This window comes from Pseudophryne corroboree, chromosome 10 (genome assembly GCF_028390025.1).
Source record: "Pseudophryne corroboree isolate aPseCor3 chromosome 10, aPseCor3.hap2, whole genome shotgun sequence".
Lineage (NCBI taxonomy): Eukaryota > Metazoa > Chordata > Amphibia > Anura > Myobatrachidae > Pseudophryne > Pseudophryne corroboree.
The window spans coordinates 175,285,639-175,303,570 of NC_086453.1; the positions used below are offsets into that span (position 1 = coordinate 175,285,639).

At 44.5% G+C, this 17,932-nt stretch overlaps 1 protein-coding gene across 6 annotated transcripts in view; it reads left to right on the plus strand.

Moving 5' to 3' along the window:
- CCDC30 (coiled-coil domain containing 30) overlaps positions 1-17,932 on the plus strand; it is a 687,183-nt gene that overhangs the window by 477,851 nt on the left and 191,400 nt on the right. For all 6 annotated transcript variants that reach the window (XR_010188622.1, XM_063942948.1, XM_063942949.1 and 3 more), the window contains one exon: positions 657-814. Coding sequence is in view for 5 of the 6 variants with exons in the window: in XM_063942948.1 (XP_063799018.1) it covers positions 657-814 (158 nt within the window). In the remaining variant the exon portion in view is untranslated. The remainder of the gene's footprint in view (positions 1-656; positions 815-17,932) is intronic.

Consider the following 17,932-nt stretch of genomic DNA (forward strand, 5'->3'; position numbering starts at 1 on the left):
AATAAATGATTGCTGACACCTGTGCTGAAACACCTTTCTTATCCATTACCTGTTCAACACAGGTGCCAGCAATTATACATTAAGAGGAAAGTCCAGGAGTAGAGCATTTTGTCCCTCCTGGAGAGGGTCATGTTGGGAGGTATGCTGTAATAATAATAATGTACAAATAATATACACTACTGCAATTAAATGTACGGAAAAATCACTTCTATATATGTATTATCTATGACATATGAGGAAAGCTGTCCAAAAAATAGTCCTTTGACCAGCATGTGCCTCCACTTTGGTGGCATTTACATACCTCCCAACATGACCCTCTCCAGGAGGGACACAAGGCTCTGCTCCTGGACTTTTCTCTTAATGTATGATTGCCATCACCTGTGCTGAAACACCTTTCTTATCCATTAACCTGTTCAACACAGGTGCCGGCAATCATACATTAAGAGAAAAGTCCAGGAGCAGAGCATTGTGTCCCTCCTGGAGAGGGTCATGTTGGGAGGTATGCATTTACATACGTCGTGTAGTTAGGACACATTTTTCCATCCTGTTAAATCTTTTTTTTTGCTGTCTTATTTATTATCATTAGTAGAAGTTGTCTTGTATTTACTGTTATCCTTACTATTATGAGTGACTTGTTTACATTTTAACTTTTATAGATCTTAGTCTTGCAGCAACAACTGAGAGCCTCTCAACATCAGTTATTGCTATTACAAACTCAGGTAGCAGAAAAGTACCACCTGGAGGAGGAAGTGAAAAAAACAAGAGAAGGGGAAGCTAAGCTGAAAGTGCAATTACAAGAGGAACAAATGCAAAGGTAACACCTTCTGTTTAAGGTTAATTTCAATGTAAACTGTGCTATAATACACAGATCACTGCTTGTCTAGCTGTTTTAGCATACCTCCCAACATGACCCTCTCCAGGAGGGACAGAATACTCTGCTCCTGGACTTTTCTCTTCATGTATGATTGCCATCACCTGTGGTGAAACACCTTTCTTATCCATTTACCTGTTCAACACAGGTGCCAGCAATCATACACTAAGAGAAAAGTCCAGAAGCAGAGCGTCGTGTCCCTCCTGGAGATGGTCATGTTGGGAGGTATGGTTTTAGAACTACTAGCTTGAGCACTTCAATAAATTCTCGCCAAAGTTTGTGCTTCTCCCCCCTCCATATCCTGTACCTGGGAGTAAGTTCTTTTATTAACTCAGCCCTAGTCCAAAGGAGTGAGTGAAAGGAAAATAAAGAGTGAGAAAAACCGAAAGAAGATATTAACATCCGACAGCTGGATACTTTACTCAAAGTAGACAACAAGAGCTACAATAATTCTTGAAAAGTGCCCCCCAATGGAATTTGAGAAACAGATTTAATTTAAGTACAGAAAGCACTATTTTTGTCTTGCAAGCATTGTTGGACACTAGACTCTGATGCTGCTGAGCGCAAAACATTCCGTCAAAAACTAGTGTCTTTGCATGTAAAAACATTTACAGTGCATCCGGAACGTATTCACAGCGCTTCACTTTTTCCACATTTTGTTATGTTAGTCTTATTCCAAAATGGAGTAAATTAATTTTTTCCCTCAAAATTCTACACACAATACCCCATAATGACAACGTGAAAAAAGTATTTTTGAGATTTTTCAAATCTATTAAAAATAAAAAACTAAGAGATCACATGTACATAAGTACTCACAGCCTTTGCTCAATACTTTGTTGATGTACCTTTGGCAACAATTACAGCCTCAAGTCTTTTTGACTATGACGCCACAAGCTTGGCACACCTAAGTTTGGGCAGTTTCGCCATTCTTCTTTGCAGCACCTCTCAAGCTCCATCAGGTTGGATGGAAAGTGTCGGTGCACAGCCATTTCAGATCTCTCCAGAGATGTTCAATTGGATTCAAGTTTGGGCACTTGCTGGGCCACTCAAGTACATACACAGAGTTGACCTGAAGCCACTCCTTTGATATCTTGGCTGTGTGCTTAGGGTCGTTGTCCTGTTGAAAGATGAACCGTCACCCTAGTCTGAGGTCAAGAGGGCTCTGGAGCAGGTTTTCATCCAGGATGTCTCTGTACATTGTTGCATTCATCTCTCCCTCTATCCTGACTAGTCTCCCAGTTCCTGCCACTGAAAAACATCCCCACAGCATGATGCTGCTACCACCATGCTTCACTGTAGAGATGGTATTGGCCTGGTGATGAGTGGTTCCTGGTTTTCTCCAAATACGACGCCTGACATAAACGCCAGAGAGTTCAATCTTTGTCTCATCAGACCAGAGAATTTTGTTTCTCACGGTCCGAGAGTCTTTCACGTGCATTTTGGCAAACTCCAGGTGGGCTGCCATGTGCTTTTTACTAAGGAGTGACTTCCGTCTGACCACTCTACCATACAGGCCTGATTGGTGGATTGCTGCAGAGATGGTTGTCCTTCTAGAAGGTTCTCCTCTCTCCACAGAGGAATGCTGTAGCTCTGACAGAGTGACCATCGGGTTATTGGTCACCTCCCTGACTAGGGCCCTTCACCCCCAATCGCTCAGTTTAGACGGCCGGCCAGCTCTAGGAAGATTCCTGGTGGTTCCGAACTTCTTCCATTTACGGGTGATGGCGGCCAGTGTGCTCATTGGGACCTTCAAAACAGCAGATAATTTTCTGTACCCTTCCCCAGATTTGTGCCTTGAGACAATCCTGTCTCGGAGGTCTACAGACAATTCTTTTGACTTCATGCTTGGTTTGTGCTCAGACATGCACTGTCAAGTGTGGGACCTTATATAGACAGGTGTGTGCCTTTCCAAATCATGTCCAATCAACTGAATTTACCACAGGTGGACTCCAATTAAGCTGTAGGAACATCTCAAGGATGATCAGTGGAAACAGGATGCAACTGTGCTCAATTTTGAGCTTCATGGCAAAGGCTGTGAATACTTATGTACATGTGATTTCTTAGTTTTTTTATTTCTAATAAAGTAGCAAAAATCTCCCCCAAAAAATGTTCACGTTGTCATTATGGGATATTGTGTGTAGAATTTTGAGGGAAAAAATTAATTTATTTCATTGTGGAATAAGGCTGTAACATAACAAAATGTGGAAATAGTGGAGCTGTGAATACTGTGAATACTTTCCGGATACACTGTAGCTTGTAGAACTCTGTGAATGTATGGACAGAAGACTGCCATAGTTGCTCTGCCAAAGTCCCATGCTGCACTGCCAAAGAGACATACACTCATCTGGTAGAAAGTGCTCTCATGTTTTTATGAACAGGTTTATCCATTTCAAATGTGTGTGTGCCAAATTAGGAGTAATTGTCTGATAACAAACTGACCTCTCATAGTTTTATAAAGGTATATTTTTAGAGCCCTGACAACATCTAAAATAAAATAGAATCTTGAACATCTGAATTTTGTTCCGGAAGGGCTATACATTTTTTATTTTAATTTTATAGTACTTTAGGTTGAATAGAGGTCATTGGGGCAGATGTATTAACTTGGAGAAGCCATAAGGAAGTGATAAATCAGTGATAAATGCACCAGCCTATCAGCTCCTAACTGTTAATTTACATATTGGAGCTGATTGGCTTGTGCGTTTATCACCTTTCATTGATCACTGGTTTATCACTTCCTTATGCCTTCTCCAGGTTAATGCATCTACCCCACTGTTTTTTAATACAGCCCTGTCTTCATGAAAAAATTATATCTGGAGATCTGCAAGAGAGAGAGAGACCCTCTTTTATAATCTTCTCTCTGTGGAAATCACCAAGTGAAGAACGTTCTTCAAGTTCTAAATTCAAATTCCACTAAATCCAAAAGGTTCAAATGAAAGATGCAAGTCCAAGTTAAGATTCTACAAAGCAATAGGAGGCTGGACATGCAGCGCTCTTGCAAAAAAGTTTGTACTTCTGTAATGATTGCCAGTCTTCTTTGAACGACTACCAACAAAGCTGAAATTTAAACATTTAGCTATTTCTTAAACTGCAGGAAAGACCAACACTCAACAGCTATGACAATTCAGGTATATACTGATGAAGACATAGTTGGCCAGACTAAACATTGACTGCTAACTCTCAGAAATCTTCACAGTTTCATAATATCACACCCTAATACATTAGGCCCATCATCTTCCCTAGGACTCGTATGCCTAAAACAATAGCTATCCATCTGAGAGCCATAATGAGTCTTATTAGTCTCTGCAGTGAGAGAATTGTGTCAGCTGGTAAGAATACTCTCTTGTACGGTGGAGTCCTAGGGGGTAATTCAGAGTTGATCGCAGCAGCAAATTTGTTAGCATTTGGGCTAAACTATGTGCACTGCAGGTGTGGCAGATATAATGTGCAGAGAGTTAGATTTGGGTGGTGTCACAACTGAGGGCAGGTGTTGGTAGCGGGAAGCCTGAGTTGTAGGGACTGACGGTTACTTGAACTTAGGAGGTGAGATGGGACTCCTAGACATGCGCAGGAACTGCAACACCAATGCCCGAAGGCGTGACCACGACAACTGGAAGTAACTTTACGGTTTTTATTAAATAATAAAAGTCATAGAAGGTGCAACAAAACAATAACCATCAAAGAGAGTCTCCGAATTCCTACTGGTTTGAGACCAGTAACTTAGGAATTGGTTCAAGGTGCATTATGATGCTTGAGACCATAGGTGAGGGGTTAAAGTGATGCTAGAGATCGCAGGGACAGCACTTAGCTGTCAATGTGTGTTATGATGCTTGAGATCGCAGGTGAGGGGTTAAGTGATGCTAGCGATCGCAGGGACAGCACTTTGCTGTAATAGTAGATATTTGAGAACAATGAGAACAGGATACCGCTGGAGGAAAGCTACTGGAAGCCAAGGCATATACTCTGCCAATGCTGGGTGCAATAGCAAGAGAGTCAGACTGCACCGCAGGGGTAATCACAGGAGAAGCAGGCTGCACCGCAGAGTATAGTCACAGGGGAGTCAGGCTGTAAATGCAGAGTGTAACCACAGGAGAAGCAGGCTGCACCGCAGAGTATAATTACAGGAGAGTCTCTAGTGAAGTTGAAGACTGGAATCACTGAAAAGACAATTGAAGCACTGACAACTTCCTGGGTGCTGGGGCAGGATATTTATACCTGCTGGTGAGCAGGCATTGGCTGACAATTAGACACAGGTACCAGCAGCGCTGCAGATTGGTGAGAAGAATGACATGTGACTTTATCCAACATGGCTGCGCCTATGACAGAGCTTGAAGGGGAAAGAACCATGTGCCAAACAACAATGGTGGCGGAGGCCGCAGCAGCAGAAGACTCCACGCTCCCACACACACGCACAGCGGCCACAGGGATGACGGCGGCGGCCGCAGCACACCGAGGGCGCCACACTCGGCTTCCATGCGGCAAGATCGCGGGTGCAGCGGTGACGGCCGCAACGGGACTGAGAGCGCCATACAAAGCTAAGTGAAAACACTAAGAAGGCCGCTGAGCCAGTGCTGCGTGTAACACAAAAAAGCAATGTAAGACAAAACATAGTTATGACCCGGCCCTGGCACGCTGAGCCAATCTCAGGAGACACCTGACTGGTAGGAAATGGCGTCCAGTTACCCGGATCGTGACAGGTGGGTTATATTGTTTCTGTGCAGGGTAAATACTGGCTGCTTTATTTTTACACTGCAATTTAGATTTCAGTTTGAACACACCCTACCCAAGTCTATAGGTGGGTACACACTGAAAGATATATCTGCCGATCAATTGATCGGCAGATATATCTATGGACGGGGCAGTGTGCTGTGCATACACACTGCCCGATTCGTCGGGGACTGACGTCATGAACTGGGCGGGCGTGTACACAGGCCTGCCCAGTTCAGCTGTCAATCACCGCCAGCCGCCGCAGCATGTGTACGGGCGGTCAGCCGACCGCCCGTACACACCCAGCGACGCGCCAATATATCGGTAGATATATTGGCCGTCGGCTGTGCTGCGGGGCCGACGCGATACGTCTGTGAACGATGGAGTTCACAGACGTATTGGCCGTACACACTGGCCGACGGACCTGCGACATATCGGCTGTTCAAGAGAACGGCCGATATATCGGCCAGTGTGTACGGGCCTTAATTCTCTCTGCACATGTTATATCTGGCCACCCTGCAGTACACATGGTTTTGCCCAACTGCTAACAAATTTGCTGCTGCGATCAACTCTGAATTAGGCCCCTAGTGAGATCGTCCGCGGTGTTGGAATTAGACAGGATTCTTGGTTGTTGGTGAACCAACTACCTGTGCAACTATAAGGTCTGGAGTGATTATCACACCTGTGGATCTCAACATAGCTACCATGTTTTTTTTTGTAAAAACTCTCTACGCTGTTCCTTCTGTTCCTGGGCTGAAAGGAGAAACATTAAACTGAATATATTGAGATTAGATCCTGGATGTTGAAGTCAGCGCTGACCATGTTTCCCTGAAGCCTATGAGTACTGGGAAATTGTTCTTCAGTGCTATTTATCAGCTACTTTATTTGACTCCATTTTGAACCTGTTAACTTGAAGATGAGTGTTCAACTCTTTCACGCTTGCAATGGGAAGGAAAGTTCCATTTGGTTTCCAGCAAGACCTGTTGTAAAAAAGCATCTGGGAGTGGGCCACAGAAGATTGGAAATGTAGTCTGAGTATATTCTTCCTCTCACTTATGTATCTGAAGTGGAAGTAAATCATTGATCTCAACTTTTCCAAATGTGCAGAATAACCATTCTGCTGTTTGCTTCTCAGGTTTAGAAACTAGTCTTTAAATGACCAAGTCGATGTTCCCTTTTTCTCTTCTCCACGAGCAGCAGAGTACTGTACTTAATGACCCCTTCTTGCTCTTCAGAAGCTCAAAAGGACCTTTTCATTTTGACTAAAATCATATAATTTGGTGACTTACCTCTGCCATCTGTCCTGTAACCTGCATGGGATAAACAGCTCACCAGTATTGTGAGTTCTCTGTGTGCTGAGCTCACTTTCTGCTAACGAGTACATCTGTATTGATTAACCTTCTGTGTGAATTCAGAACTCAGCAAGTCTCTTCATGGTGTGCCTGCATATCAATCATTGAGGATTCTCATGCTGTCCTATACTTCCGTGCCAGCATCCACAAGTCCAGTGGGTTACCAGATATACCTTCCTGTGCTCTCAGGACCTGTGGCCATTTTTGCCTGTCCTATGCACACACCACGCCGGAGTTCCCTCCAAAACCAGCTATGGACGTCGCCATAACAGTTCCTGGTCAGCTGACCTTCCAGGGTCCAATACGGATTCACTTCCGCATCATGTGAGCCGTTTATCCACTCAGCTGTAAGCACTGGGTATAAGTTCCAGGTCTCAAGCACTAGCAAGCTGTTGGTGTTTTGGTGTCTCTCAGCCTGGAGTGAGCTCCAGAATCTCCTTCTGGTAATAGACTCTGTGCAAGTTACCATCCCCCGCACTGCCTGACTCCCTGAAGGGCCATCGCTGCCACTACATCCCGGCAGTGCCAGATTCAGTGGATGTCCTCCAGTGATCCAGAGGGACTATCCTATATCCCTAGTGGCATGTGCAATTGTCATCTCACGCACTTCCTGACTCCCTGGATGATTTAAAGGGCCATCGCTGCCACTACATCCTGGCATCTCCAGACTCACTGGAAGTCCTCCAGTGAACCAGAGGGACAGTCCTATATCCCTAGCGGCCTTAGAGACTGCTGGTTTTTGCCAGCTTCAAGTTCTCCGCTGCGCAAGTTAGCGCACCATAGTATCCGGAAAACATACCACTGCTGTCTACAACATTGCAGTATCCATTGAGTAGAATTACCGCATCACAGCTACTGGGAAACCAGCAGTGCCGACACTGCACTGCACAGCATACGGAATCCCCATTGCGCTACCTCAGCTGCCCAGCATCTGGAAACCTGTGTTGCTGACATCCTCCGCTTCCTTTACAGGTATTGCTGATGTCCTCGGCTTCTGCTACAAGCATTGCCGACATTTTTCGCTTCGTATACCAGTATCACTGACATCCTCAGCTTCGTCTTCAAGTACTGCTGTTGTCCTCAGCCTCGTCGACAGCTATCACACTGGTTCCAGCCAGTGATCTGTGACTTTCCTGCATTGTTGATCCTCCCAGCATTCCTTCAACTCACCAGTTCTCACGTGACTCTCCATTAGGTGACAACCCAGCTACCCATTGCACTGTTGGCTTGCACCACCAGTGTTCCGGTACCCATAGCTGGTCACCTTTCCCATAAAGTATACTGCCTGACTGCCTCTTCAGGATGAGCGGATCATTCACTGAGCCAGCCCGATTCTGTACACTGCGCTCAAGACCAAACCCAGTGTCCAGTACTAGTCCGGGTTCACAAATAACCTCAGCCATGACAGTGACTGATCATTTTATCCAGCCACAGACTAAAAATTACATCACTTGCAAATGTAAAGGATTCCAGAGTTAATTTTAATTTTGGATCAGTATCCAAAACATTGATCACTCTTCAGGAGGTAGGCATATTATTATCCAAGTCTACCATAAAGAGAAGACTTCAAGAGAGCAAATAAAGAGAGTTCACCACTGGGTACAAACCATTCATAATTCATAAGCCTCAAAATAGACAGGTAAAGCAAATATCAACCTGTAACAGAATGATGGGAAGAAAAAAGGATGGAGAAGGCTTGGAATGACTTATTACGTAACAACAGACAATGAGAAAGTGTTCCGTGCGCAACAGCAGGTAGTAATGCTCGAACTCCTGTGAGGCTTCTTCCAACCCCTCACCACAAGTGCACAAAATATAGAAAATGGAGAATAAGTCTTAACCAGCGCTTATGTTTAGATGTCCAACTCTGGCGTATTTCTTATATGTTCGTCCTCGTAGTATACCATATAAAAGGAGAAAGATGTATATAGCATAACACCATTTATTATACACACAAAAACAAATAAAATGCAGCACAAATCCTGGAGTATTAACAGGTGCAGTGGGTAATTACCAGATGTTCCAGAACTGTGATTAAACAGTTCTAAATAGGCATGAAGATATAACTGGTGGGGGTCCGGATTCCCCCCAGTAGTCAGTTAGATGTTGCTGCAGCCGAATCTTCACTCCACTGTAAACCTGTGATCAACTCCCTGGATCTCACCAACGTGTTTCCACCCCGGGCTGGGTTTTTTTTCAAGGTGCAAAATGTGCAATGCTGCTCTCTCCATGGATTCCAATATTTAACTAACCAGGGCACCAATCATAGTCCAGCAGGTCCAGCTGGACCCTATACACAAATCACCTAGAGTTCCGTGGTCCTCTGCTGGACCAGTGCATCACTCCCCCCCCCCCCCCCCCCCCGTTGCCCTGGTAACCCATCTTTCTAAACACTACTGTGTCCGGCCGCGTCCTCGTTACCATGGGGACCCGTCTCTCGTAATCCGGAAGTGCGTCTCTCAGCGATGATATGTCATTCCGCTCCCGTGCGCTGGCCATACAGAGTTCCGGTTGCCATAGGAATAGGTGTCTTTATAACATCTCTGTACTTCCATATCCCATTTCGGATTTTCGTTTGTTTAAAAAGTTAAAACATTTTACTAAAATAAAACAAAAATAGTATACTTAACATACTTAAAACATATAATAATCCCTGATATCCATTACAGTACCATATTCCATAAATCCCCTACTACAATAATCCAGACCCCAAGTTCAATTATTTTTAACGGTGAAGATCAGAGAGTATACAACCTAGTGTACCTATCTATAAAAACCATTTGACCTCAAAATCCTGATTTAGGCCACCCGGTTTTAAAGTTCCTAGGTCGTAAATAGCCTTCATTTCGGCTTTGGCCAACTGGGACAAGACATCTTGTATAGAAGAACCAATTATTCCAGTCCTGTATATTTTACCCAAGGTCCACAAAGACCCACTGAGACCTCCAAGCCGCCCTATTGTGTCAGGGATAGGCTCGATTACCTCTAACCTTTTGGAATTTATCGATTTTTATTTACAACCCTTGGTTTTTAAAAATAGATCACATCTGAAGGATACGAGAGATTTTTTAAATGTAATTGCAGAAATACAATGGGAAGAGGGACTTTTTTTAGTTACGGCTGATGTCCGGTCCCTCTATACGATTATAGAACATCAAGCAGGTATGAAATCCTTAATAACAGCCCTAGAAAAAAGTGAACTGGATAAAGGATTACAGGATTTTATTCAGAAAGGTGTTTTATTCATTTTAGATAATTATTTTTCTTTTAATAACTCATTTTATCTGCAAAACATCGGTACAGCAATCGGCACCAGGTTCGCCCCAAGTTATGCTAATATTTTTATGGGACAGTGGGAGGAGGATAATATCTGGAACCACTGTCCCTTTGGGGCGAACCTGGTGGCCTGGAAAAGATACATAGATGATGTCTTATTTATTTGGAAAGGGGGAGAGGAGCTTTTAGATCAATTTTTTGAATATCTTAATACTAATACTTTGAATATTTTTTTCACATTTGAGAAAAGTGAGACTAGGATTAATTTCCTAGATATCACTGTGTTTATTGAAAATGGGAAGGTGCAAACTATGAATTTTAAGAAACCTACGGATTCTGGCGTATATATAGGGGCAACGAGCTGCCATCATCCAGACTGGCTAGGCTCAATTCCAGAAGGCCAGTTCCGACGCCTGAAACGTAACTGCACAGAGATTCAGACATATGAGGTACAAGCAGAGGATATGGCAGCAAGATTTACAGCATCAGGTTACCCGAAAGAGAGAATAGATAATGTGAAGAGTAAAGTAGCCCTTATTGATAGGGATCAGTTGCTTATACCGAAAGAAAAGGAGAAGGGGGGAATTAATTATGACTGGGCATTTGTCACATCCTTTACTAGTCAGTATAGGAATGTGGAAAAATCATTAAGGAAACATTGGGGGATACTAAAAAAGGACCCCATTATTGGGGGGGCAGATCCCGTCCAAACCAAAATGTATCTTTAAAAAGGCGCCCAATTTAAAAACTAGTCTTGTAAAAAGCGCCCAACCTTTGAAGAAAGCAATGTGCACAATAAAATCAAAGGGATTCTTTCGGTGTGGTTTGTGTTTGGGATGTCGTGGGATACCAAGTATGAATTGTAAGATCACGGAGATATCTATCAATGGTCATGAGTGCAAAATAGGAGATTTTGTAACTTGTAACACTTCTAACATCATTTACGCCATCAAGTGTAAGTGTGGCTTATGGTACATTGGCCGGACCTCCAGACCCCTTAAGGTTCGTGTTAGTGAGCACCTGAGAAATACAAGGAATGGGCTCACGACCCATGCTTTATCCGAACATTTTAGATTACAACATCAAAGTAATACCTCTGGCATCAAACAATTTTGCGGTTTTAAACATGTTAAAGGGCACTGGAGGCGAAAAGATGTCTCGTCCCAGTTGGCCAAAGCCGAAATGAAGGCTATTTACGACCTAGGAACTTCAAAACCGGGGGGGGGGGGGCCTAAATCAGGATTTTGAGGTCAAATGGTTTTTATAGATAGGTACACTAGGTTGTATACTCTCTGATCTTCACCGTTAAAAATAATTGAACTTGGGGTCTGGATTATTGTAGTAGGGGATTTATGGAATATGGTACTGTAATGGATATCAGGGATTATTATATGTTTTAAGTATTTTAAGTATACTATTTTTGTTTTATTTTAGTAAAATGTTTTAACTTTTTAAACAAACGAAAATCCGAAATGGGATATGGAAGTACAGAGATGTTATAAAGACACCTATTCCTATGGCAACCGGGACGCTGTATGGCCGGCGCACGGGAGCGGAATGACGTGAAACCGCTGAGAGACGCACTTCCGGATTACGAGAGATGGGTCCCCATGGTAACGAGGATTCGGCTGGACACAGTAGTGTTTAGAAAGACGGGTTACCAGGGCAACGGGGGGAAGTGACGCACTGGTCCAGCAGAGGACCACGGAACTCTAGGTGATTTGTGTATAGGGTCCAGCTGGACCTGCTGGACTATGATTGGTGCCCTGGTTAGTTAGATATTGGAATCCATGGAGAGAGCAGCATTGCACATTTTGCACCTTGAAAAAAGACCCCAGCCCGGGGTGGAAACGCGTTGGTGAGATCCAGGGAGTTGATCACAGGTTTACAGTGGAGTGAAGATTCGGCTGCAGCAACATCTAACCGACTACTGGGGGGAATCCGGACCCCCACCATTTATATCTTCATGCCTATTTAGAACTGTTTAATCACAGTAATGGAACATCTGGTAATTACCCACTGCACCTGTTAATACTCCAGGATTTGTGCTGCATTTTATTTGTTTTTGTGTATAATAAATGGTGTTATGCTATATACATCTTTCTCCTTTTATATGGTATACTACGAGGACGAACATATAAGAAATACGCCAGAGTTGGACGTCTAAACATAAGCGCTGGTTAAGTCTTATTCTCCATTTTCTATATTTTGGAATGACTTATTGTTTGAAGCATACCACATTATCAGGAAAACATGGTGGAGGCAGTAGGATGGCATGGGCATGCATGGCTTCCACTGGCACTTGGTCACTAGTGTTTATTGATGATGTGACAGAAGATAGGAGCAGCAGTCTGCTCAGATTCAGCCAAATTCAGCAACGTTGATTCCATGGCACGTAACATTATAGATGGACCTTGACCCAAACATACTGCTAAAGCAAGCCAGGAGTTTAAGGCAAAAAGTGGAATATTCTGCAATGGTTAAGTCCATCACCTAATCACAACCCGATCGAGCATGCACTTCAGTTGCCGAAGACACTTGCTAAAGGCAGAAAGAACCACGAGCAAACAACAACTGCCTCATAGACCTGGCAAAGCATAACAAAGGTAAAAAAAAACACAACTGGGGAAGCCCATGGGTTTCAGACTTAAGGCAGTCATTGCCTGCAAAGTATTTATTTATTTATTTTAATCAATAGTTTTTTGTTTTTTTGTTTTTACTTGTGTAATTTTTTTATTGAAGGTTTTCAGAGGGAAAAAAAAAACATTAAATACAGAACAAAACCAGAACATCAAACAAAACAAAGAAAAAGATACAGGAAGAATACAGTAAATAATACCATCTGTGTCACATAGAAAAAGATAATAAGTGTCACGGCAATATCGCAAATTCACATACTAAGCCTCAATCAGTTAGAGAATAGTGCTGCAGCTGTAGCCAGACGGGAGGTATTCCACCTATCCCACTTGCTAAAGTAATGGGGTAGGGTCCCTCTAGACCTATGTGTAAACCTCTCATGTCCTGACACCTCATTCACTAGAGCTCGCCAATTGTACACATTAGGGGAAGAAGTAGCAAACCAGTTACGCGCTATAATCACCTTAGCTAAGGTAGTCAGGCAAAGAACATATTTATATAGTGCCAGGCAGTAGGATTCCTCTAAGTCTAGCGCAAACATACACATAGTAGAAGAGAGGGGGGGGGCAGCGTAGGTTCAGTGAGCAGAATGTCCGACCAAACTGCTTCCCAAAAGGCATATACAGTGGGGCACAGCCATAATAAGTGCCAAAAGGTAGCTTCAGAGGCACCACATCTTGGGCAGGTACTACCAGGCCGTAGACCTGCTTTACATAAAGAAACTGGAGTTCTATACGTCTTATGCAAAACAAAGAAATAAACCTGCTGGTATTTGACACACTGAGTAGAATATTTAAGTGAGCACAACACCTGTAGCCACTGGTCATCTGTAAGTGAGCCAATGTCTTGCTCCCATTTAAGTTTAAGTTGGTCAAATATATTCGGACAGATGTGGGCATTAAGACTACCATATAAAATGGAAACTTGGTGTCTTGCACCCAAATTCATAACCATATCTTTAATCGGGGAATCAGAAATGGACGGGGGCGAGGTCCCAAACTGTGCCTGCACCGCATGGCGGAGCTGTAGATAGCGATAAAAGGGTCTGTTGGATATTTCAAGCTCCTCCTTCAGTTGTGTGAAAGATTTGAAAACACAGTTATCATACAGTTGCGAAATTGTGGTAAGGCCCGCCCCAATCCATATGTTGTCCTGTGAGAGCTGCAACAACTCCCTATACCCTGGGTTGAACCAAAGTGGCGTATCAGAGTCTGTATGTTAGGCGCCGGGGTCCGCTCGGCCGTGCGGCCCGGCGCCTAGCAACCAGGGACGTCGTGCGCGTTCAGCCGCCGGCTCCCTGGCAACGCTAAGACGCCGGGCGCACGGAGCCGCTCTGACCTTAGCAACGGGGACGCCACGTTCAGCCGCGTTCCCCGTTGCTGGGTCTATTCTCATTACCCTGATTATGTGCTGGCCGTGCAGCATGCAAGCTGCACGGCATTTCTATTTGATTGTCCTGTCTGGATCCTGATTGGAGGGTGCCTGAATAAAGGCACCCTCAGGACTTCTTACAGACGCCGGTGATAGCTTCCTGTTTGCCTGTGTCTGCTGCAGAGAGTTCCCAGTCCCGGTCTTTTCGGTTGTTCCTGTCCTCAGAGATCCTGTACTCGGAAGTTACCATCTGTTCCTGGAGTCTGACCGAGCACCTTTAACATCTGGTGGTGTTCGTGAGTCGCGGCGCAGCCGTGTGTTGCGGCTTGTCCGCTTCTGTTTATTATTTTGTTTAATTGTGTTCTGGAGCTTTGCGGAGGATTCCACTTCCACAGATCCACTCTGGTGTCCGGCGGTGCCGGATAGGAGTGTCGGATCAGTGGATCCTTGGTTGTCCTTTTTCCTGGCGGCTAGTCCGCACATACCTTTTGATTTAGTTAGTTAGCTTGTAACCCCTGGCCTGGTTGCTTAGTCAGAGGGCCCCTTGTTATCACCCTGTCTCGGACTTCCCCTTGTCTCCCATTAAGACCTGCGGGGGCATCGGGGTTGGGCAGACATAATCCGCCCTTCGAACGCGGCTGCCATGGGCTCAAGCAACCATAGTCTCGCAGGGGATTTCTGATAACACGGGCGAGACAACGGAGTTAGGGCGCCAGGGGTTACTAGGCTATCCAGCTCCCACAACCAGCTTATTTTCCTGTACTCAGATCCCTGCCATAAGATCTCCTCCGGTCTGGAGTACAGGAATCATAACATTATCACCGGCCTACAAAAAAAGATTTAACTTACAGTAAATTTTTCACTTTTTAGTTGGGAGATTTTTGTCGGCCTTATGAATCCCACCGGTGTTGGGCCAAACCCTGGCCAGCTTCTTGTTAGTCAGATTCAGGAACTTACTCAGATGGTTCAGGATCTGTCCCTCCGGGTGAGGTCACAGGAAGATCTGTTACGGACTTCCCCGAGGGTCATCCCTGAACCAAAAATGCATCTGCCTGACCGTTTTTCTGGGGATAGAAAACAGTTTTTTAATTTTAAAGAATCTTGCAAACTGTATTTTCGTTTAAGACCAGTTACCTCAGGTACAGAGGCTCAGCGGGTTGGGATTATTATTTCTCTACTTCAGGGGGATCCTCAGACCTGGGCTTTTGGTTTAAAGACAGACGATCCGGCCTTATCGTCTGTAGACGCCTTTTTAAAATCTTTAGGGCTATTGTATGACGACCCTGATAGAGAGGCGTCCGCAGAAAGTCAGTTGCTTGCTCTTAGACAGGGTAGGAATCCCGCAGAGAATTATTGTACGGAGTTTCGCCGTTGGTCGAACGACTGTGGCTGGAATGACCCAGCCCTGCGCAGTCAGTTTCGCCTCGGCTTATCGGAATCTATAAAAGACAGTCTCCTCCAGTATCCCGCTCCTGAGACCCTCGATAACCTCATGGAGCTATCTATTAAAATAGATCGTCGGCTCAGAGAGCGGAGGGCTGAAAAAGGGGCATCTGTCGGGTCCTCTCCCTGGGTTCCTTCCATTCCTGTAGACATAGAGGAGCCTATGCAGATTGGTCTCTCCAAATTGTCTCCGGAAGAAAGAACCAGGAGGCAAAATTATGGTCTGTGTTTATACTGCGGAGGTAAGGGACATTTTGCCCGTAGTTGTCCAAACAAGTTGGGAAACTTCCTGACCAAGTGAATTGTGAGGGGGTTCACTTTGGTCTGCAGCTCATCTCCTCAAATAATTCACTGTTGGTTCCTGCTAAAGTTTCCTATGGCAGCCTCTGTTCCTCGGTCTCTGCTTTTGTGGACAGTGGAGCTGCAGGAAACTTTATGGATTTAACATGGGCCAAGGCCTTAGGTATTCCTCAGCTAACCTTAGGTAGGTGTATCACCATGCATGGTTTAGATGGGAGTCCTTTATCCAATGGGGTTATTTCTCTATGTACACCTCCTGTTTTGCTCTCGGTGGGAGCTCTGCATTCTGAAAAAATTGAGTTTTTCCTTACCCATTGTCCAGCAGTTCCTGTGGTTCTGGGTCATCCTTGGCTGGCCTTTCATAATCCCGTCATTGATTGGCAGTCTGGGGAGATCCTACAATGGGGTACCATCTGTGATAAAGAATGTATTACGCTTCCTATCCGAGTAGCTGCCGCCAGTTCCGCACATATTCCTGGGGAATACCAGGATTTTGTTGATGTGTTTTCCAAGGGCAATGCGGATATTTTGCCTCCCCATAGGCCTTATGATTGTGCCATTGAGTTAATTCCTGGTGCCACGTTGCCTAAAGGAAGGTTATATGCATTGTCTGGTCCTGAAACTGTGGCCATGAATGAGTATGTGAAAGAAAGCCTTGGGAAAGGGTTTATCAGGCCATCTAAATCCCCTTTAAGTGCAGGTTTCTTCTTCGTAGAGAAGAAGGATGGTTCACTCAGACCCTGCATTGACTTTAGAGCTTTGAATAAAATCTCAGTAAAGAATACTTACCCTCTGCCGCTGATCTCTGTCCTCTTTGATCAGCTACGTTCGGCTGTTATTTTTTCTAAGATTGATCTTAGAGGAGCATATAACCTCATCAGAATCAGGTCAGGGGATGAGTGGAAAACGGCATTTAGTACTCAGTCGGGCCACTATGAGTATCTGGTCATGCCATTCGGCCTATCTAACGCTCCGGCAGTTTTCCAGGATCTCATTAATGATGTGCTCCGTGAGTTTCTGGGAAGATTCGTCGTGGTCTATTTAGACGATATTTTGATATATTCTGACTCCGTGGAACAACATGTTACCCAGGTGCGTCAGGTGCTAAAGAGATTACGTGAAAATCACTTATATGCCAAGCTGGAGAAGTGTGAATTTCATGTCACGGAAGTATCCTTTTTAGGGTACATTATTTCCCCTCGGGGATTCCGAATGGAACCAAAAAAGCTCCAAGCCATCCTTAGTTGGGCGCAACCCACCAATTTAAAAGCAATTCAGCGCTTTTTAGGGTTTGCAAACTACTATAGAAGATTTATTCACTCTTTCTCTGACCTAGTTGCTCCCATTGTGGCACTTACTAAGAAGGGAGCAGATCCTACCAATTGGTCATGTGAAGCGGAGTTATCTTTTCAGGCCTTAAAACAAGCCTTTGTCTCAGCCCCTGTCCTTAGACATCCCAACCCAGAATTACCTTTCATTATTGAGGTGGATGCCTCGGAGGTTGGAGTAGGGGCTATCCTTTCTCAGAAGGATCCAGATTCCCTTGAGTTACATCCTTGTGCCTTTATGTCCAGGAAATTCTCATCTGCAGAATCCAACTACGATGTTGGTAACCGGGAATTGCTGGCTATTAAATGGGCTTTCGAGGAGTGGAGACATTGGCTTGAAGGAGCTACCCACACCATTTCAGTTTTGACTGATCACAAAAATCTTCAATACATTGAATCGGCTAAACGACTGAATGCCCGACAGGCTCGTTGGGCTTTATTTTTTACTCGTTTCAAATTCATTATCACCTTCAGACCAGGTTCCAAGAATACCAAGGCAGATGCCCTGTCACGCAGTTTCCTTCCGGTTCAAGACAACAGTCCTGTTACTCCCATACTTCCGCCTTCAGTCATTCAGGCAGGTCTCACACAGGATGTATTTTCCCAATTAAAGCTGCTTCAACATCAAGCTCCGGGAAATACTCCTGCTA